The sequence below is a fragment of the Lepus europaeus genome, chromosome 6 (genome assembly GCF_033115175.1).
Source record: "Lepus europaeus isolate LE1 chromosome 6, mLepTim1.pri, whole genome shotgun sequence".
Taxonomy (NCBI): domain Eukaryota; kingdom Metazoa; phylum Chordata; class Mammalia; order Lagomorpha; family Leporidae; genus Lepus; species Lepus europaeus.
Window position 1 is genome coordinate 105,487,961 of NC_084832.1, and position 22,372 is coordinate 105,510,332.

At 42.5% G+C, this 22,372-nt stretch overlaps 1 protein-coding gene across 3 annotated transcripts; it reads right to left on the reverse strand.

Annotated features, from left to right (window-relative positions):
• Positions 1-1,145: 1,145 nt before the first annotated feature.
• On the reverse strand, positions 1,146-18,914 carry GPRC5D (G protein-coupled receptor class C group 5 member D). 3 transcript variants are annotated; one of them, XM_062195501.1, is made up of 5 exons: positions 18,903-18,914; positions 13,275-13,418; positions 10,220-11,157; positions 2,605-2,672; positions 1,146-1,545 (listed from the first exon to the last, which is right to left on the reverse strand). In XM_062195501.1, exons 3-5 carry the CDS (start codon positions 11,112-11,114, stop codon positions 1,474-1,476), a joined length of 1,035 nt encoding a protein of 344 aa, XP_062051485.1. In that variant the 5' UTR covers positions 11,115-11,157; positions 13,275-13,418; positions 18,903-18,914; the 3' UTR covers positions 1,146-1,473. The 3 variants fall into 3 exon arrangements, with proteins under 3 accessions (XP_062051485.1, XP_062051484.1, XP_062051486.1); XM_062195500.1 differs by lacking the exon at positions 18,903-18,914 and having other exon boundaries at positions 13,275-14,502; XM_062195502.1 differs by lacking the exons at positions 2,605-2,672; positions 18,903-18,914 and having other exon boundaries at positions 1,462-1,545; positions 13,275-14,502.
• Between the last annotated feature and the right edge of the window lie 3,458 nt (positions 18,915-22,372).

Sequence of the window (22,372 nt, forward strand, 5' to 3'; positions counted from 1 at the left end):
CTGATGAAGATGCCTACTTCCCATACCAGAGTATCTCTGACACCTGATTCTGTTACTGTCTCTAGCTTCTGCAAATTTAGAACCTGAAGGCAGTGGTAATGGCTCAAGTGATTGAGTTCCTGCTATGCACATGGAAGACTTGGATTGAATTCCTAGCTCCTGGTTCCTGGCTCGTAGCAGGCTTTTGGGGGAGAGAAGCAGCAGATAGGAGCTCTTTCTGACTGTCTACCTCTTTTTTTTCTGCTTCTCAAATAAATAAATATGTAAGAAAAATTTGTGGAAAGTGGAATTTAAAGAAGTTTATTTTGGTGTAAAAATTTTTTGAAATTCATGCATAGGTTTTTCATAATATGCAATTTCCATGTTCTTTTTTTTTTTTTTTTTGACAGGCAGAGTGGATAGTGAGAGAGAGAGAGAGACAGAGAGAAGGGTCTTCCTTTTTGCTGTTGGTTCACCCTCCAATGGCTGCTGCGGCCCGGCGCATCGCTCTGATCCGAAGCCAGGAGCCAGGTGCTTCTCCTGGTCTCCCATGCGGGTGCAGGGCCCAAGGACTTGGGCCATCCTCCACTGCCTTCCCAGGCCATAGCAGAGAGCTGGCCTGGAAGGGGGGCAACTGGGATAGAATCCGGCGCCCCAACCGGGACTAGAACCCGGTGTGCCGGCGCCGCAAGGCGGAGGATTAGCCTGTTAAGCCATGGCGCCGGCCAATTTCCATGTTCTTTTAAAATTGCCCTTGTATATAATATGCAATATTATTAAGTCTGAAAAGAAGACAATCCTGTCATATGGATGGACCTTGAGGACATTAGGCTAAGTCGGTAACAAAAAGAGAACACTGTTTAAGTGTGTAATATAAGGTATCTAAAGTAAACAAACAGGATTGGAAACAGAAAGTAGAATGGTGTTGCCAGGCGCTGGCTGGGGAAGGTTGTGTTCAATTAGAACAGAATTTCAGTTTTCCAAGATGAAAAACTTGTAGAGATCTTTTGTGCAACAATGTGAATCTAGTTAATACTACTGAACTGGCTGCAGAAATGTGGTTAAGAGATAAAATCCTATGGTATGGTGTTTTACCACAGTGTACAGTTAACCAGGGGAGTAATCCAGTAGTAGTAAATTGCTACTAACCTCTTTGCTTTGTCATATTAGAATGATCCTAATTCCTGCAGACCAGAGTCTTTCAGTTGTTAGTAAGAGGCACCAATTCGTTCCAGCATGTCTAAGAAAGGGAATTTTTCAGTTACACAAATGAAGAAAGAGACACATAGGGTGGCCAGCAAGATTGTAATTATGCTCGAATGGGCAGTCTTCCATAACAGATCCAGATGGATGGACAAGGCCAGCAAACAGAGGAGGCAGGCTGAGCTGAGGTTTCCTGTGCAGCCTGACTCTGGGAGCTTCCCGGAGGCCTGTTGGGGCCCCCTTTACCAGGCTTGTCTTCTGGGTCTTGACTATTCATGTTTCCTGTAGATTTTAGGATTCTGCATCTTGCTGGGAGCTTACTGTCACCCGAGGGATGCAATACTCTTGTGCAGGATCAACAGTCTGGAAAGAAAGAAATACCACCATCAACTTTCTGAGCCAGCACAGGAGATCAAACTTTCCAGGGCTATGTTTGAAATGTTACCATCTCACCATCATTTCATCCTTGGTTAATTCAAAAAAGAGCAAGGAAAAAAGGCTACCCTCTGAGCCGTTAACAAGAATATTTTTGCAGGGTTCTTGTATAGCTCATCACTGGAAATTGAGACTAATCTAGGAAAATCTTGAGGCAAGAGTGAAGATTTTTCTCATTATGTAAATTCCCTTTTGAGTGTTTATTACAGCAAATGTCCTGGTCCACGTGTCATTTTAGGAAAGCACAAAGTCGCAGATAACACACCCAGGGGATTAACTTCCTTCGATACCTAGTAAAATTTACTGAGGAAAAGGTCTGGGCATTACTTTCAGTCTTGGATTTTAGTTACTTTTGATCACCACAATAAAAAGAATTGTGTCCCCATGTGGTATTTTTGACTGTCTAGATTGTATGTCTTCAAACCATCACAATACAAATACGAGTCATCTCCAATGTACTCAGCAGTTCCCCCTCTGTTTTGTCCTGAAAGCATTGCAATCGATTCATGCATCTGGGCATTCAGATGGTGCTGAGAGACCCGGCCCAGTTCTGGGGCAGCCTGGGCTGCTGGAGCTAGACAGGCCATCCGATAGGCGTTGTTGGGGGCTCAGGGGCTGGGCACTCAACACAGGTTTATAATCCTCTACTGCTGGCAAGGGAAAGCTCTGTGAGCCTGAGCCTCTTCATCCTCACACAGACTCTCCGAGTTACCCTGTCTTCCCAGGGACCTTCACCTGCATGAGGATTTATTGCTTGTTGATGGTGCTGGTGGAGACTGGGAGGCAAAAAGTGCACTTGATTCTCTTGCACCGCCCTGCTCTGGCTTAAATCAGAAATGGTTCAAGCTCCAAAGGCCTTTGGGAAGATCCTGCCCAGCTTGTCCTCTCTCAGGTCAGTAAAACCTTTGGAAATGAAGCCTGAAGGCACTCCCAAGGGAGGCGGGCTTGCTGGGTCCCTGCTGGGTGAAGGTAGACGAGCACATTTACCTGCAGCTGAATGGGAGTACCATATGAAGTTAATGCTACATCCTCCTCAGCTCCATCACTGTCTCGGGCTGAAAGCCAAAGGAGGGAAGGGCTGGGTTAGTGTCAGAGATCACAGTGGAGAAGCACGTGAGGACTATGAGAAAACTCAATGGCTTGCAAAGAGCCTCCTGCTCCTTTAAATGGAATTCTCAGTTGAGCCTGTCACTGGAAAGATTGATGACTTGAAGGGGTATTTTTAAACTTGATGGGGAAGGTTGTATAAGGACAGCATATGTGTGTTCAGGAGAAGCACATCCGTGTTCAGTAATTGAACAGGCTGAAGATTCATCACTTTCTGGAGAGAGAGCATTAGCCTTGGGTCAAGGTGCTTGTTCTCACAGTATTACCTACATGACCTGGGGCATCTCACTCTGTTCCACAGTCCCTTTAAGCTTGATTTTCTGCAAGTTTGGATTCAACTTTAAAAGTGGACACAATAAAAAAAGATCCCTAGAGAGAATTCTATACTGCCATAGAATAATCATGAACTGAATTTTTGGTTTAACTTTTCTCCTTGGCATAACAAGACTCCTTCACATTCAACCTTTTGGTAACCAACTTTATGCAATAATCTCATCAGACCAATCATAAATTATACACACAGTGGTTTGTTTAACATCTGTATCCTCAACCAGACTATAAGATCTATGAAGATAGGGACTGTGTCTCTAAAGTACTGGCTGGATGTGTACTTGTTTTTTGCTGATCACAGCCGTGACTATATCACTGGTGTCCACACTTGGAAGTGCCGGTGTTGAGGGGAGGGACCTTGAAAAAAGACCACTGGCTCTCCCACCTCTATTGCCAAGGACCCAAATTCCCTAATATTTTGTTGCCTTTGCTTCCTGATGGGCTAGAAAGAGGAATAATGCTCCACTTTTGATCCAGCTCTCTGCTATGGCCTGGGAAAGCAGTAGAAGATGGCCCAAGTCCTTGAGCCCCTGTACCCACGTGGGAGACCCGGAAGAAGCTCCTAGCTCCTGGCTTTGGATCGGCGCAGCTCCAGCCATTGCAGCCAATTAGGGAGTGAACCATCGGATGGAAGACTTATCTCTCTCCCTCTCTCTCTTGCCCTCTCCCTCTCTCTCTCTCTCTCTCTGCCTCTGCCTCTCTGTAACTGTGCCTTTCAAATAAATAAATAAATCTTTTTTAAAAAAAGAGGAATAATGATCACCAAAATAATAAATCTATTTCAGAGAGTTGTTTTGAAGATGAAATTATATATATGTGGCCGGCGCTGTGGCTTAACAGGCTAATCCTCCGCCTTGCGGCGCCGGCACACCGGGTTCTAGTCCCGGTTGGGGCGCCAGATTCTATCCCGGTTGCCCCTCTTCCAGGCCAGCTCTCTGCTATGGCCCGGGAAGGCAGTGGAGGATGGCCCAAGTCCTTGGGCCCTGCACCTGCATGGGAGACCAGGAGAAGCACCTGGCTCCTGGCTTCAGATCAGCCGGCTGCATCGGCCATTGGAGGGTGAACCAACGGCAAAAAGGAAGACCTTTCTCTCTGTCTCTCTCTCTCACTATCCACTCTGCCTGTCCAAAAAGAAAAGAAAAAGAAAGAAATTATATATATATATATATATATATATATATATATATATACAGAGAGAGAGAGAGAGAGAGAGAGAGAGAGAGAGACTGATTGCTTGAACAATACTGGAACAAGGCATACATATGGAAAACATCATGTGTGCTATCCTGTGTATATTATGGGTAGTGATGCTGGTGGTGCAGTGACAATCAATGGCCTGGCATCCTCCCTCTACTGGCATCTTTTGGAGAGCTTGGATGCTATGATAGGAAGCCCCTGTTTTTCCTTCATGGCAGAATGAACTGCAAGTTGGGATTAGCTGTCATTCTTAACATAATAAGGCTCTTTCACACTCAGCCCCTTGGTAACCAACTTCATCTGGCGTTCTCATTGGACCAGATCATCAATGACAAAAGTCAATTCTTCCAGCTCTAATTATTATCCATGAATTTGCCAAAAGGCTGAAAGTTTTTCTGTATCCAATTGGCAACCACTTCATGGTGGGAAATCTGAGTTGAGTGAGCCCTGACATTCATTTACATGGAGAGGAGGTGGGAGGGCCACTATCGTCATCATGTAGCAATAGGGACCTCAGGCTCCTGGAGGCTGAAGACCTTGTTTTGAGCTCAAGATTGGTAAAAGATAGAGCAAAGCCCCAAAGTCTGGGCATGTGAGGTTTTACTCTGTTCTCTTTCTGCTTCCCAGTTACGCTCCTGCTCCTTGAGTCTTTATACACATCACTATCTGTGTTTTATCGGGCCTCAGACTAAACAAATCCTACCCACTTTTTTGCTTTTTGCCAGCACTCCTTCTGTGACCTGCTATTCTTGTAGATGACAAAAAAAGCCCTTCCCATGAAAGGACAAACAGAAATGACCCCAGTTCAGATCATTCCAATGGTGTTTCCCCTGGGAAGGCGGGCATGCCTTGGAGAAAAGCATATTGAGGACTGTTAAGGAGGACTATATTCAGCAAAAGCAGGTGTTTGCTAGGGAACAGCTTTCACTTGGTTGACTTCATTTTATATTTGTTCGCCCATTTTTGTATTATATAGACTCATTGATTCTCTTTGTCCTAATACCTTCAAAAAGAATCACACTAGGTTTGTCTGCACACAGTTGCACACTGGATGGAAAAGGTCCAACAGTAATGTGATATTTTGGGGGGCTGGTTCTGGGTCATAGTGGGTAATGCCACTGCCTGCAGTGCTGGAATCCCATATGGGTGCTGGTTCAAGTCCCAGCTGCTCCACTTCCAATCAAGTTCCCTGCTAATGGCTTGGGAAAGCAGTGGATAATGGCCCAAGTCCTGGGGCCCCTGAACTCACTTGGGAGAACAAGAAGCTCCTGGTTCCTGGCTTTGGCCTGGCCCAGCCCTGGCTGTTGTGGCCATTTGGGGACTGAACCAGAAGATGCAAGACCTCTCTCTTTCTCTGTGTATCTCCCTCTCTGTAACTCTGTATTTCAAATAAATAACTAAATCTTTAAAAATGTGATTTTTTGACAAAAATATGATATTTTTAATAAATATGGGTCTTGCTTTCAGCAAACTTGATATAACAATATTCTAATTAATCTAAAACAGATTAAGCAGGCAATGATGAAGGGGAACTTTTACTCACAAGCCAGATCCACAGTTGATATTCTACTATATTTAATATCTTTGCAGGGGCCAGTGGTATGGCACCTGCGTGGGAAACCTAGAAGCTCCTGGCTCCTGATTGGCCCAGCTCCAGCTGTTGTGGCAGTCTGGGGAGTGAACATGTGGATGGAAGACCTATCTCTCTGTCTTTCCCTCTCTCTGTTTCCTTAAGTCTGTTTCTCAAATAAATAAATAAATAAATAAATCTTTTTAAAAAATCTTTGCAAATTGTATCACATTTAAAATTCTCAGTTAAAAGCACAATTGAGGGGTCAGCACTGTGGTGTAACGGGTAAAGCCACTACTTGCAGTGTCCACATCTCATATGGGCACCCATCAAGTCCTGGATGCTCCACTTCTGATCCAGCTTTCTGCTATGGCCAAGAAAACAGTAGAAGATGGCCCAAGTCCTTGTGTCCCTGCACCTGCACGGCAGACCCAGAAGAAACTCCTGACTCCTGGCTTTAGACCAGCCCAGATCTGGCCATTGCAGCCACTTGGAGGAATGAACCAGTGGAAGGAAGACTTCTTTCTCTCTCTCTCTGCCTCTGTCTCTCTGTAACTCTGCCTTTCAAATAAATATGTACATTTTTTTTTAAAAAAGAGCAATTGATTTTATTTATTGATTGATGTGTAGCTATGTTCTCTTGAAAAACATTCCAAATTTACTAATTCTAAACATTAAACAAGTAACATATCCATCAACTAACTTAATTAATGAAGGATATGTTAAAAATAACATAATCCTAGTTGCATGCAAATGAATAATTAAACATTAAAATAATTTCAGAATTGCTTCTTCCTTTTTATTTTGTATTTTAATTAGTTCATTTATATGTTGCACAAATTATTTTTTTTTCAAAAATCTATTTATTTATTTGAATGTCAGAGTTACAGAGAGGGAGGGAGACAGAGAGAGAGAGAGAGATAACCCATCTGCTGGTTCATTTCTCAAATGGCCACAAAAGCTACGGCTGGGCTAAGCTGAAGCCAGGAGCCAGGAGTTTCATCTGGGTCTCCCATGTGAGTGGCAGGGGCCCAAACACTTGGGCAATCTTCCACTGCTTTTCCCAGGCCATTAGTAGGGAGCTGGATGGGAAGTGGAACAGCCGGGATATGGAACAGCTCATATGGAATGCTGGTGGTGTAGGTGGTGGCTTTATCTGCTATGCCACAACACCAACCCTCAAATATTGTGAGGATAAATTCTTTATCCTACTGTTGTATGTTTTTGTGTTAAAGTTTTGTGTGCCTATCAATGTGTTGATTTTGTACAACTTTAATTAAATGCTATGAGAGCATATATTTATGTTTTTGGCTTGAGATTCTGGTTAAGAGCAACTGACTTTAAAAGTTCAATCAATAGGGGCCAGTGTTGTGGCACAGTGGGTTAAACTGCCACCTGTGATTGCAGGCACCCCATATGAGAGCCAGTGTGAGTCCCAGCTGCTCTGTTTCTGATCCAGCTCTTTGCTAATGCACCCAGGGAAGCAGTGGAAGATGGCCTCAGTGCTTGGGCCTCTGTCACTCACATTGGAAATCCATATGGAGTTCTGGGCCCTTGGCTTTGGCCTAGCCCAGCCTTGGGCATTGTGGCCACTTAAAAAGTGAACCAGCAGATGGAATCTCTCTTTCTCTGTCTCTCCTTCTCTCTCTATAACTCTGCTTTTCAAATAAACAAATAAATCTTTTTTTAAAAAAAGAAAAGTTCAATCAATATACAGCTTTTTAGGGAGACTTTTATAACCCAGGGCATGGAATGAATATATAGATATATAGATATAGATATTTGCTGTCCTGGAAGGACATGCCTGATTGCATTTTCATTCTCCATCCACATGTGTTTATATGTTGACATTAAGTCCATAAGCCACTTCAGAGAGATAAAGCTTAATCTTTTGAAAGACTTCCAGAGAAATGGAGTCCTTAATCCCCTTCACTGATCTGTTTCAGCAAAGTGTTTACCAACTCTTATGTCATGTTTAATCTACATCCCTCATGCCTCAGTTTGGGTCCATTTCCATCTGTTATCTTTATTGGAGAAGGAAGACAGCAAGGCCATGGCCTCTCGGGAAGAGGCCTTCACATTTCTAAGGTCTTTGCTGATCACTCCTCGTTTCAACTCTTCTTTCAGCTGAATGATTCTGGTTTCATAACTGAGTGGTAAGTAAAATAATTATGCAACAGGAGTTCATAGAAGCAGTGTTAGTCAGAAGAATCACATGACAAATGCATGCCTCATGGAATCAAATAAAAACATTGTGTTTTGGCCCAGAATTTAGAGAGAGAACTTGAATACCCTATGTCAAAGGCACATCCAGCTTATGAATGACCAGATCAGTTTCATTGTCAATCTTTGCACGTAGGTCTGATATTTAACCCTTTAATCATCTTTTAGGTTTTCCATTGAGCCTCCTCAAGTCCCCCATACTTCTTTCTCCTAGTGGATGCCCAACCTGGAGTGAGCATTCTTGCTGAGTACGATGGTTCTTGCCAACCACACATTTGTTGCTATAGAATCATGATTATTTCTTGAACAAAAACAGAGTGGTAAGCAGCTTTTCACTGTTGACTCAGGACCTACAATAACTCTTGCGGTTCTTTTCAAGAGACTGTTCATATATTTTGGGCTTTTAGCTATTTTGTATCAATTTGTATGTTTTTCCTAGCTAGGTGTAACCCTGCACGTTACATTGAGTTTTAATCATTCTTCTAACCTTTGGTATTTGTGTTTCTTCCAGGTGACCTAAATTCTGATTCTGTTGTCTGATCTTGAGTTTCTGGCCACTCTTCTCAGTCTTAGAGAGCAATCTATATGTTGTTTACTACATTATTGATTTTTTTTTCTCACAACTATGTTGGCAATGACTATCACTGGCAGACTTTCTGACCTGGAGATGGATTTTCTAACTCTGCTTGAGAACTAGGATAGTCCTGGCCAAACTAGGAAACATACTTTAGCAAGTCTATGCTCTTTAATTAAGAGACTCCTTAGAACACTTGAAACATTTGACTAATATGTTGGGGTATGGAATATTGATTACTACAAGGCTTGCTATGTTTTGATTGTTGTGAAACTCCAAGAACTACTTTCTCTATGACTTTTATTTCTTGGATACATGCAATAACAACAAAAACAAGCACAAGAAGTCTTATCCTATCTTCTGGTAAGAACTATGAGAAGTATTTTTGAGAAAAGTTCACTGCAATTCTACTACAAACCTCAGTGATCTGACTATACATCATCAACAAGCAATGAAAAACTTTTATAGGAAGGATGTATAGTGTCAATTTCTGACTTTCAGTCAACTGAACTGAAAAGAATAAATTGGTGTATTTATCTAAAAAGGATTTAATTTGAATGTGTAATTAACCACAGATTACAGCTCTAAGACGTGTATGTACTTAAAAGGAAAGCTTATATTAATTTTTTTGAGCCTGGTGACTATTATATGTACTATATAATATATAAAATAGCATCATAGTTACATATTAGAAATAAAATGTGAAAAATCAGATGCCTTTGAAGACAAAACAATTGATATAAAACTATAATATTGGGTTATGAATAATAGACCAGATGTTTCAGAAAAGGAATGAATGAGTTCTGACATATTTCCAGATAACTGAAATTAACCACCATTTCCCCCAGGTTGATGGGAGTCTGAACATCCTTGTTATCATGGAAAATATATTTTATTCCTTAACAAAGTATAGTTGAATGGCTTGGGCTTACATAAGGCTAAAAATATGATGCAGAAATTCTTATGAAAATGTGATGCATTGCTTTATTTTCCCAATGGTCACACATCAGAGAATACTCAGGATGCTAATGTAATGTTTTTCCTGTTTCTTTTTGTAAACATTAAAGAATTTAAAACTATGAATGGCTTGAAAAAGCAGAAATTCAGAAGCTATTAGACTGTGAATTTTGTGAGTGGTGAGTCTTATGAATTTCATGAATCAGTTTAAGATTTTGTATGAATTACTTTTGAGATTTAAAATTTTTAAATGTCAATTACTGTTGCTGGGATTGACTTTTGTACTCGAAAGTCAATGCATCTGGACTTAGCAGTTGCATTGGTCCAGACCTTAGTTGGGTCTAGTTAACTTTTCATTGGTGCCTTTCTTCACATGAGTATTCAGAGACAGTCACTTTTTTAAAAAAAATGGTTTCTGATTCATTTCTGTCTTGGTCTATCCCCATAAAGTTCTAGGTTTTGGAAGAACTGGTTTTTCTTTAAAATTTAACCTTGGTTATGGGAGTCTTCATTTCCGTGTTGGAACTATGAAGTCACTCACTCAAAGTGTGACCATTCCCTTCTTGTTCCATCATGGTTCATTCCATTGCTCTATTTCTCCTAAATGAACACCTTTCTGCACCCCAAATTCCCCAGGAAATTACCTCTGGAGAGCTCCTGGTTCTCCGCTCGGAAGGCGCGTTGGTAGACTGGCACTGCGCAGGCATTGCTTTGCAAAGGGCAATCTTGCTTACAAGATCTGTAGAGAATGCAGAGCTCAGGGATGATGTACACCAGCAGGAAAACCCAAGCGTTGGTGACCAGGCCAATGCAGACGACCGCATCGTCCCACTGTGGCTGTCGCTGGAGCTGTGGGTTGCCTCTCATGAGCATGGAGATCCACACCACCCAGATAATGATGGAGATGAGCACAGTGGCGAAGATGAGCCTTCCATGCTGCTTCCAGTTCTCACATGGGCCACAGAGGGTGGCTTTGGAGACGAAGAACGTGAGGGCCATCAGGAGGAGGACGTAGACCAGGAGTACAACAAAGTCCACGTTCAGCTGGTAGGGTGTCATGTGCACAAACATCATACCTCTGGTCATGATGAGTGTCACATACTCAATGGCAATAATCGTCTGCAACAGGCTGACACCAATAGCAATGCACAGAATTGTTGTCCAAGAGAAAGAGACTCTACCCCGGACCAGCTTCACTAGGTTGGAGGCATGAGCCAGGAGGCATGAGAAACAGAGAGCAAAGAGAACCCCAAAGAGAAAGTAGCGCACTGGGGCAGTTTGTTGATTGAACTGGATGATGAAGGCAAAAGCGAGTCCAAAGAGCCCCAGCACCCCAAGGAGGAAGAGGAACTGGGTGGGGAGGACATTCCACTGGCTGCAGTCCTGGACCTTTCGCATGAGGAAGAGAAATGCCAAGAGGAGCAAAATTGTAACCACTATGCCAATTGCAGCCAGGGACTCCAGAACAATGCCCCAGGCCCCCTCAGTGTCACAGAGGAGATAGTAGTCTCCAGTGGACTCAATGCAGTCCTCATACATGGTGACTTCTAAGTGGACCTCACGAGAATGGTTTTCTGATGCCCTGCAGAAAGAAAAAGAAGAAACAAGCTTAAGACTTTACATCAACCCACGAGAACGCCTGATGGGTAATCCTATGTAGGGCTTAATAGTGTCACTCCCAAATAAAGATATTTGGGCATATAAAACAAATAGCTTTAGGGGCCGGCACTGTGGTGCAGCGGGTTAATGCCCTGGCCTTAAGTGCCGGCATCCTATATGGGTGCTGGTTCGAGACCCAGCTGCTCCACTTCCAATCCAGCTCTGTGCTATAGCCTGGAAAAGCAGCAGAAGATGGCCCAAGTCCTTGGGCCCCTGCACCCATGTAGGAGACCCTGGCTCCTGGCTTCGGATTGGTGCAGCTCTGGCTGTTGCGGCCAATTGGGGAATGAAACAGCGGATGGAAGATCTCTCTCTCTCTCTCTCTCTCTCTGCCTCTCCTATCTCTATGTAACTCTTACTTTCAAATAAATAAATAAATCTTTAAAAAAAAAACAAACAGCTTTACCAAAATTGTCACTAGGACACCAGAGAGACTCAAGTTAGCTTTGACATTGACTGGAGAGAATCCAAGTTACCCTGACTTCTGATACTTATCTAAATGCTAATATCCCTCATGGTGTAAAAAAATCATAGATACACACAAAAACAGTCTAAGGGGATGGGAAATGCTATCACATGCACCGGTACTTCAGAAAGTTCATAGACAGTGGAATTAAAAAATAAGCTTATGGGACCGGCGCTGTGGTGCAGTGGGTTAATGCCCTGGCCTGAAGTACTGACATCCCATAAGGGCGCCAGTTCTAGTCCTGGCTGCTCCTCTTATGATCTAGCTCTCTGCTATGGCCTGGCATAGCAGTAGAAGATGGCCTAAGTCCTTGAGCCCCTGCGGCCATGTGGGAGACCCAGAAGAAGCTTCTGGCTCCTGGCTTTGGATCGGTGCAACTCCAGCCATTGCGGCCATCTGGGGAGTAAACCAGCGGATGGAAGACTCTCTCTCCCTCTCTATCTGCCTCTTTTCTCTCTGTGTAACTCTGACTTTCATATAAATAAACAAATCTTTAAAAAAAAAGGAAATCTATACACACTTTTTTCATAGTACACATTTTCCAGGAACAGTATTGAATACTCTTTGCATATAGGATGTTGGGAAAGGAAATGAAACAATCAACCTAAAACCACCAAAACTATCTTAGTTCTATCTTTCTGCTAGGAAAAGCAGAATAGATTTTACTCAGCGGCTCTTAAAAATTCAGCAATTTGCGTATCACAGTCTCATGGGTTTTGAAGGCAGAATCTTTTTTATAAAATGGGTATATAACAATATTTGCATTATGAATAGAATACCAGTTATAGCAGGTTATAGAACAAAGACTGCCAACATTAGTGGATCATTTGATTATTCTAGATAATGATGCATTGCTTGAAGGAGATGGGCAAATAGTTTTTCCCAGTAATTTTAATGACTGTTTTTCTTTCCAAATCAATTCAAATTAATCCAAATGTAAAAGGTTATTAATAAACACCTATTTGTTCATCAAAAAATTAGACAAGGTGCTGGCACTGTGGCACAGTGGGTAAAGTTGCCACCTGTGGCACTGGCATCTCATTTGGGAATAGGCTCGAGTCCTGGTTGCTCCATTTCTGATCCAGCTCTCTGCTAATACGCCTTGGAAAGCAGCAGAATATGGCCCAAGTCCTTGGACCCCTGTACCCACATAGGAGACCTGGAAGAAGCTCTTGACTTTAGATAGGCCCAGCTCCAGCTGTTGCAGCCATCTGAGGAGTGAACCAGCAAATGGAAGATCTCTCTGTCTCTCTCTCTCTCTGTTCCTCCCTCTCTCCCTGTAACTCTGTTGTTCAAATAAATAAATAAATCTTAAAACAAAAAGATTTATACAAAATAACTATTTCCTTCAAACAGTTTTTTGGACTATTTAGACCTGAAGTCCAGGTCTTGATAGATGTGGCCTAAGGAAAAAAAAAATCCTACAAATTCATTTTGAAAAACAAAATAAAACAAAAACCTTGCAATTGAATAACCCTAACCCTACTCCCCTCAGTTATTCCCAAGCTAGACTCCAGCCATCTGGAAAGATTCAGGTTCCTAGCTGAGGCCATGGCCTCTTCATTCCGACTCACCTTCTCCGTGTCCACTCTGGGAGCTGAGGCTGGAGGTGGCAAGGTTGTAACTGCAAATGAGTAAGAAGGAGACGACCTCAGCTTCTTTAATCTCTCCCCAAATGGGCGGAAGAACTGCAGGCCCTCACTCAGGTTCCTCAGTGCCTATAAAAAGAACCGGAAGGACAGAAAGACACACCTATTCCAGTTTCACAGCAACTTTTCTGTAGATTCCTTTGGTGAGAACAATTCTTTTTCCATCCTATTGCTGACCGGAGGTATCCTGGCCTTAGGGTGGGCCTGCATGGGATATGAATTGAGGAAAGACTGTGTCTTCTAGTGTACTTTGGAAGCTACACAAACCCTCAGCTGGCCATACACAAGGAATGCAGAGACTTCCCCAGCTCTTGATTTTAATTGTAAGAATAAAGGAACATCCATTCAACGAATTAATAGGTGATAAGAAACAGTGATTCCACCTATACTGATATGAAAATGGCCAACGGTAGGCAAAACTGCGAATTGGGTGAAATTTATCTTCTCAACTCTACTAATTTCTTTTCCTCTCTTCTGGAATAGCCTTCCTCAGGCCCTGGTTATTTATCATGGGTGGGCCCCTACCTGGACCTACCTGGACCAGCTATTCCTGGCATGTCCAAGACTTTGGCTAAAATGTCCCTCTATCCTTTTCTCCTCACTCCCCCCAGAATGTACTTCCATTGCACTATTTTTGGGTTCTGAAACAAAAGAACTTACACTAGTGGTCACCAGCTGAGATTGGAATGTGTGCTACAGTGACATTTAATAAAGCACACGGTACAGCATGCAGCCTATGGTGAATGCCTCCCATCCCCAATTTCCTTCAGAAATTTCCTTCAGACAGAGATCTCAGGACCCCCAGATCAGTGCCTATTGCATCTGGTTTCCAGGTGCTCTGTGATCTGGCTCTCCTTTCCCATTCAACCATGCATCTTCCCGGTCTCTGAGCACCACAGTTTAGCCGGGTTGGTTTTTCTACTGCCTCGAGAATAACTTCTCACCTGGTCCCCTTCCTTAGGTGTTGTCCCTGTTGAGAACTGTCTTTGGTGCGACTCCCATTGATTCGATTGTTAATCCAAACCCTTTCTCACTTCTGAGATCTGGTTCCTCTTATCTCTTCTATGCATGACTCTTGCCTTCCCTGCTTATTCTAGTCCTCTTCCAATACCTCCCACCACGAACTCCATAAGACGTAGGGTCTATACAATTGAAAAGTACAGAATTCTGTTTTCTGTAATTTTATTAGTTAATTTATTAATAAATATATTAACTGGGCTTACATTGTGGCACAGTGGGTTAACCCACTGCCTGTGACACTGGCATCCCATATTGCAGAGCTCCAATTCGAGGCCCGGGTGGTTCTGCTTCCAATCCAGCTCCTTGCCAATGTGCCTGGGGGGCAGTGGAGGATGGCCCAAGAATTTGGGCCCCTGCCACCCATGTGGGAGACCTGGATGGAGTTCCTGGCTCCTGGCTTTGGCTTGGCCCAGCCCCAGCTGTTGGAGCCATTTAGAGAGTGAAACAGTAGATGGAAGATTCTCTCCCCTACTCTCTCTCTTGCTCTCTTGCTCTCATTCTATCTATAATGAGCTTTCAAATAAGTAAGAAAATAAATTAATCTTTAAAAAGACAAAGTTGATATTCAAAAGTAAATATATTAACAATAAATAGAAATATATGAATAATAACAAATAAGAAATGTATCAATTTATATTATGTTCATTAATCTCATATTTTTTATTAGATTTGTAGTGATCTGGGGAGGTGGTTTCTACCTTTTCTATTCCCAGAGCACCTGGCCATTTGCAGAGTGCCTCTTGGATGATGAATGGTTGGATTAATTAAATTATTTTCATGATAAATTCCAGTCCTTTCAGAAGGTGTGGTTTTTCAATAGATGCTTTTAAATGGGAACCACCTGCCAAAAAGTCAGAAACTCCAGGGATTCATCCTGCACTGGAACTCTGTCTTTAGAGACTCCTTAACTTTGTTTTTTTATTTTTATTTTTTTGACAGGCAGAGTGGACAGTGAGAGAGAGAGACAGAGAGAAAGGTCCTCCCTTGCCGTTGGTTCACCCTCCAATGGCCGCCGCGGCTAGCGCACTGTGGCCTGTGCAACGCGCTGATCCGATGGCAGAAGCCAGGTGCTTCTCCTGGTCTCCCATGGGGTGCAGGGCCCAAGCACTTGGGCTATCCTCCACTGCACTCCCAGGCCACAGCAGAGAGCTGGTCTGGAAGAGGGGCAACCGGGACAGAATCCGGCGCCCCAACCGGGACTAGAACCCTGTGTGCCGGTGCCGCGAGGTGGAGGATTAGCCTAGTGAGCAGCGGCGCTGGTGAGATTCCTTAACTTTAAAAGCCATTTTCTCCTTGGACAAAAGAAAATGCTAGGGTCAACTGTTCCCCTCTCTTTGCTTTGGGCATAATTGTTGTCTGCAGCTGGAAAGGCTGGAGTTAACATTAAGGATAAAGAGATTTCTCAGTCCATGAGATGGGACGACCATGAGCATTCACTCAAAGAGCATGGTGAGTGGTTAAACTGCTGTCGCTACAATAGCAGAAGGATTTTCCATTAAATTAACTCCCTCACTCCCCTCCCGCCTCCCTGTCCTGCTAGTTAGTCATGGTCATTCCTCTTTGTTGCAATGTTTCTGGAGTGCCTGGCTTCTAAACAGTTTCCTCTTGACCTCCCATAGCTTGAGGCAGGTGAATTAATGGTTTAATGACTGCAAAGTCCTTTGAGCACCTTAGATAAAAGGATCTGTCCCAGGTATTAATTATTGTTATTTTAAATCTAATGTGGTAGAATTAACCCATTTGCTGCTAGCTTTAAGGATATGATGGCCCATTTTGCCCACACATATCCAGGTTAGTCACCCCTCATTTCTTTTGGCTTCTATGCGGCAACAACATCAGAACAAACAGCTCAGATAGGGCTTTGATGAACCGAAATAGATTGATTACGATGGGTTCATTAAAAATGGGATGACACAGACAAGAGGCAAGACGCCTTTTGCCCAACACCTATTTGTGTTGTTTCTGTCTCACAGAAACAGAGCTGCAGGGGATGCTAGAGGTCATCTAACCTGGCCTAACCCTTTCATCAGCAATAAGGAAGCCCATATTATAACTTGAGGAATTTAGTGCTAAGCAAGCAGAGCTTGGAGAGGTGTGCTCAAGGTGTGGAATGTTAGAGCCGGGCTGGCTGTCCCTTGATCGCATTCTTGCACCTGCCCCGACTGCCTTTCCTGAGACTCCCACATCACAAGGACAGGCCCTTAGGCAGACATGAGCCCTTGGTCATCACTTATAAATCCTGACGAGAGAGAGAGAGAGAGAGAGAGAGAGAGAGAGAGAGAGAGAGAGAGAGGAGGCCTAGAGCATGGGGATGTCTGCCATACTCTTCATCCCGCAGCTATTAGGATTGCCCAGGTGGGAACAGCCTGGGAGAAAGGATGCATTGGCCAGGAATGGGTGATTTGTTCTTTTGCTCACTGGCATCTCCAGGGCTGGCTTTGCAGGGGTACAACCAGGGCAGTGGCACAGGGCTCCCCACTCAGACTTGGAGTTTGATGCTCAGTGGTCACTGTGTTACTATTCTCATAAATTTTATTTTTGGTAAGTGAAGTGGGATGGGACAAGGGAGTGTCCAGTGGGGGCTTGGAGCTTAACTCACACTCCATCCTGCCTCCACAGCCTCTTGGTTCCCTAAGACAGTTTCTTGACCTCCTACTCTATACTGCCCCTTGGTGCCCTGGGTCCCCATCCAGTCCCTGCCCCATGACTGCTACGGCCCCCAATCTGGGCTCACCCGTCTGCTATGGGTTGGGACAATAGATCCTTGGAAAGCGAGGAGTCCCACATGTTCATTTTGTATTGGGCCCCAGAAATTATGTGCCTGGCCTTGGGCATCTCATTTAATTTTCTGGTAGATGACAGATAATTTGATCAATTTGATATCAGATGTAAACACTATACAGTTTAATTGTATGCTAAACAGAAATTGAAGTTAGTTGAGAAGTACCACAATAGTTGGCCTGGCAAAGCAAATTGTTAAGATTCTCAGCAGGGCTGGCGCCGTGGCTCAACAGGCTAATCCTCCGCCTTGCGGCACCGGCACACTGGGTTCGAGTCCCGGTCGGGGCACCAGATTCTGTCCTGGTTGCCCCTCTTCCAGGCCAGCTCTCTGCTATGGCCCAGGAGTGCAGTGGAGGATGGCCCAAGTGCTTGGGCCCTGCACCCCATGGGAGACCAGGAGAAGCACCTGGCTCCTGCCATCGGATCAGCACGCCGCGGTGGCCATTGGAGGGTGAACCAACAGCAAAAAGGAAGACCTTTCTCTCTGTCTCTCTCTCTCACTGTCCACTCTGCCTGTCAAAAATAAATAAATTAATTTAAAAAATTAGAAAAAAAAAAGATTCTCAGCAGAGTGACTTTTATGAGTGGTAGGGGATTTATCACAAAGGATATTACTGTGCATTTTCACTTAGATTGTGACTATTAAGACATTTTGATTGAACTGGTATACATTTCCTTATATTGGATTGTTTGGAAGAAAAGAGAGGACATGAAGAATACAGAGCTATGAGGTTACTTCAAAGAATTCATGGAAAATAGAATTAAAAGATAAATTTGGGGCCAGCCTTGTGGTGCAGTGGGTTAAGCAGCTGCCTTTGACACTAGCATCCCATATAGGTGCCAGTTTGAGTCCGGGCTGCTCTATTTTCAATCCAGCTTGCTGCTAGTGTGCCTGGGAGAACAGTACCTCTGCCACTTACCTAGGAGACTTCGATGGAGTTCAGCTTGGCTCAGCCATGGCTGTTGCAGCCATTTTGGGGACTAAACCAGCAGATGGAAGATCTGTCTGCCTCTCCCTCTTTCTCTGTTACTCTGCCTTTCAAATAAATACAATAACTATTTTAAAAAGGTAAATTTATTTTGATGTAAAAATTGTAATCCATGCTTATGAGTGGTCTTCCAAAGATTCATGGAAAATAAATGTGGATTTCAAAGCTTTTATTGTATCAAAATAAACATCTTCAATCTCATTTTCCACACATTTTGAAGTACTCTTGTATGTTCTAGTTCAACTGCTGCATCTAGAAGTACAGAGCTAACACTTTTTAAAAAAAGATTTATTTATTTATTTGAAAGGCAGAGTTACAGAGAGAGAGAGAGAGAGAGGCAAAGACAGAGAGATCTTCCATCCTTTGGTTCATTACCCAAATTGCTGCAAGGGCTGGAGCTGGGCTGGTCTGAAGCCAGGAGCCAGGAGTTTCTTCTGGGTCTCCCACTTGGGTGTGGGGGGCCCAAGGACTTGAGCCACCTTCTTTGCTTTCCCAGATACATTAGCAGGGAGCTGAATCAGAGGTGGGGCAGCTGGGTCTTGAACCCAGGTGGCAGCTTAACCTGCTATGCTGCCACAGCGCTGGCCACAGATCTAATACTATTGAGAAAAATGTTGATTCTAGTAACATATTTAATTTTATTAGAATTGTATTATAAAAAGGGAAAAGCAGATGCAAGGCCTTATAGTGAAGATTCTTTAAATGTGATTTTATAACATATACAAGTCTTAATAAAAAATAATAGACCCAACATATTACTTACAATAAACCTTCACACTGAAAAGCATACCTGGGGAAATATGAAAATCTGTAAGTAAATCTTTCACAGGTTTCCAAAGGAAAAATACATAAAGTCACAATAATTTCTAAGTTGTCAACTACTATTAATGAAAGAGTCTTTCAACTACCTATTTAGTTGCATGGGGAGGAGGGTCATCAAAAAGTTCATGGAAAATGCATATGATTAAAAAGTTATACATGGATTTCAAAATTTCTTGCACTTATATGAATATTCTAAAAATTCCATTTCTATGAATTTTTTGAAATACCTTCATATATAAAGCAGTAAAAAAGAAAGTGGGTCACATGGCTGCCAAAAATTATTCTTCCAGGATGTATGGAATGATGCATATGATTTTTGATGATAAAATGAGAAATCAACTGACAAATTAAAAATCATACCTGTTACTATTCCATAATAGCTCATCAAATCTGTACTACTGCAGAACAAAGAAGCAACTTTTCAATGATTTTGATTCAGTTATAGTCTGACATAGATTTTGTGATTCAACTTGGTAAAAGCACTGATGTTAAAAATTCCCAGAACTTTCAATTAAGTCACATAGGAGTGACTTGGCAATTTTTATAGAGAATTTGTTGCATTGTTTAAATTCAATTCCCTCCCCAAACTAGATTATATATTATCCTAATTTGAAAAGTATGTTGATTCAACATTGAAATTGAAACCTTGGAATTACAAAGGGGGACAACAAATATGATTAAAAATATGGTCATTATTAAAAATAAAAGAAAATCATCAATAACCATGAGATTTCAGCACCTAAAGAAATTTTACTGAAGTTCATGGATTTGTTGAAATCAAATGAAATGTCAAGAAACAAAACCCACAGAAATACTTTATTCAGACATTGGAGCTGACAATACTCATTATCACACCCAGTCAAATTCTTGGTTGTCAGTAGGAAAAATATTAAGCTAAGCCCAGTAAGTTCAAAATAAAATTCAGATTTTTTGAACTGAAAAACTATTACAGGTGGTATATTTTCTTTGACATGGTATTTAGACAATGAAATTGCAAATCTGGCTGATTTGGGGGACATTCTTAACTAAAATTTAAAAGTTGGGCAAGCCTATGACATATTTTAATATGTCAAACACATGTAAGGATTCCAAAAGACATGGCTGTAATTATCTGACATCTCTCCTGCCAAGAGGTGGAATCTAATTTCCCTCCCCTTGAATTTAGGTTGGCTTTGGTGACTCTCTTGCAGCTAATAAAATGCAGTGGGAGTGAAGACATATGAATTCTGAGGATAGGTTAAAACTAGCCTTGCAGCTTCTGCTTTGATTTCTTAGAATATGTGGTCTCCAGATGTGCTCTCCTGGGACACAGCTGTCATGCTCTGGAAATCCCAAGCCACAGAAGCGACCACGTGCAGGTTCTCTGGTCAACAGCACCTGCAGACCCCTGCCTCCCAGTTCTCCTTGCCAATGCATCAGGTATGTGAATGGAGAAGCCATCTTATCTCATCTTATCTCATCTGTTCAGTTGACTCTCCACTGAAGAAAATTAATGTACATGGCTATATGCAAGGATTATTAGCAGTTTTATCAGTTTTCTACATGTTGACTTTTATTATTTCCAAAGAGTTCTAAAATAGCTTAGTCAAATCCAAGGGTACATATCCCTATAGGATCAGATAGTCCCAGAAGCACCAGCATTCCACTGAAAAGGTACATTCCAAAGTCTTAAAACTTTGCCTATAAATGTAGTGATTATAGCTATTGCATATTCCCCAATATAGGTGCAATACACAGAAGAGAACATTATAAAATCAGTTTGAGTGAAATAAAATTAGAGATCATTGCATGTCATTTTCTTTCAAAGTTACAATTACTTCTTTCTGAGTCAGGTTTTTTTCTCAAAAGAAGTAATTTTAACTTTGAATTACTTCTTTTGAGAAAAAAACCTGACTCCTGAAATAAAAACATTTAATTAAAAAAAACCTATTTCCTTTTCAAAACTCTGAAATAATAATTGATCAAAGTTGATGAACAAGAGCATAAGTGATAGCACTTAATTCTTATAAAGGCGAGAGATTAAAAGACATTACGAGTATTATTTCAATAAAAAATAAGAAAAATTTCCAGTGCGCCTACATATTACCATTGTTAAGAACCACAAAAGCCTATTGTATGAATTTTTACATTTTCAACTTTGGATTTTAAAAAGAAAAGAAGGTTGAACAAAGTGCCAGATGTACATATTGTCCTGTCCTCAGCTATACCACTGGAATGAATTTATAACTTGTTAGCCTATCTGGTCACTAAATAAGCAGCATGTCAAGATTTCTGTTTCTGTTAGTCATGCATCACCTAACAGTGGGGCTATGTTCTGAGAAATGCACTGTTAGGTGATTCTGTTGCTGTGTGAACATCACAGAGTACATGCACACAAACTGAGATGGCTACAACATCACTGGGCGATACTCTTCTGGGACCACTATCCTATGTGTGATCTGCTGTTGACTGAAGCATTATGTGGTGCATATACAAGTTGTTTACCAGCTGGGGTGGGATGCAAGGTAAGCAAGAAAACCATCATAGATATTCAGCAAATGTTCTGTGGGTACACAGAGGGAAAAGGTTCAGAGAAGACCTTTCAGAGGAGGAGATGTCTAAGCAATGTGACGTGTGAGAAGTAAAGACATTTGGTTCATTTTCAAAGTCAGGTGTTTAGCTGTGAGTAGACAACTAACTAACATAGCTTGGAGATGTGTGGGAAGTGACTAGTTGCTAGCTAGCATAACAGCTAGGTTACATGCATCTGAAAAGTTCTTAGGCAAACATGATGTTAGGAGTGGCCAAAACAGTTGAATCAAAAGCAAGGAAGATTGTAACCCTATAGTACTCAGCCAATGAGAAACTAGGGGAGGAACCTGTGTACTAGGGAATAAATTGTTTGTGGAAACTGCACTGGGTATGTCTTCCTACCCACCAGACACCTGAGCTTGCACAATGGCCAGAGTGAGACCACAGCCTCTTCTCCAAATGGCAGGTAGATGAGTGCACTGGGAGCAGGAATAGATGAGAGAAGAGGAGGAGGGACCCATACCCCAATCACTCAAGGCTTCATATGTTGTATTGAGAGGTCAGTATGTTATTCTGAGAGTAATTTTATTTATTACATTTAAGCTAAAAATCACATGATATTGGCCGGCGCCGCGGCTCACTAGGCTAATCCTCCACCTTGCGGCGCCGGCACACCGGGTTCTAGTCCCGGTCGGGGCACCGATCCTGTCCCGGTTGCCCCTCTTCCAGGCCAGCTCTCTGCTGTGGCTAGGGAGTGCAGTGGAGGATGGCCCAAGTCCTTGGGTCCTGCACCCCATGGGAGACCAGGAGAAGCACCTGGCTCCTGCCATCGGAACAGCGCGGTGCGCCGGCCGCAGCGCGCTACCGCGGCGGCCATTGGAGGGTGAACCAACGGCAAAA

Bases quoted from the DNA above. Each gene is read 5' to 3' on its own strand.
- GPRC5D (XM_062195501.1), bottom strand. From the start codon at position 11,114: ATGTATGAGGACTGCATTGAGTCCACTGGAGACTACTATCTCCTCTGT. The intron at 2,673-10,219 runs GTAATTTCCTGG...TTTGGCTTTCAG, and splicing joins GAACCAGGAGCTCTCCAGAG to CCCGAGACAGTGATGGAGCT. The intron at 1,546-2,604 runs GTAAATGTGCTC...CTTTCTTTCCAG, and splicing joins GTACTCCCATTCAGCTGCAG to ACTGTTGATCCTGCACAAGA.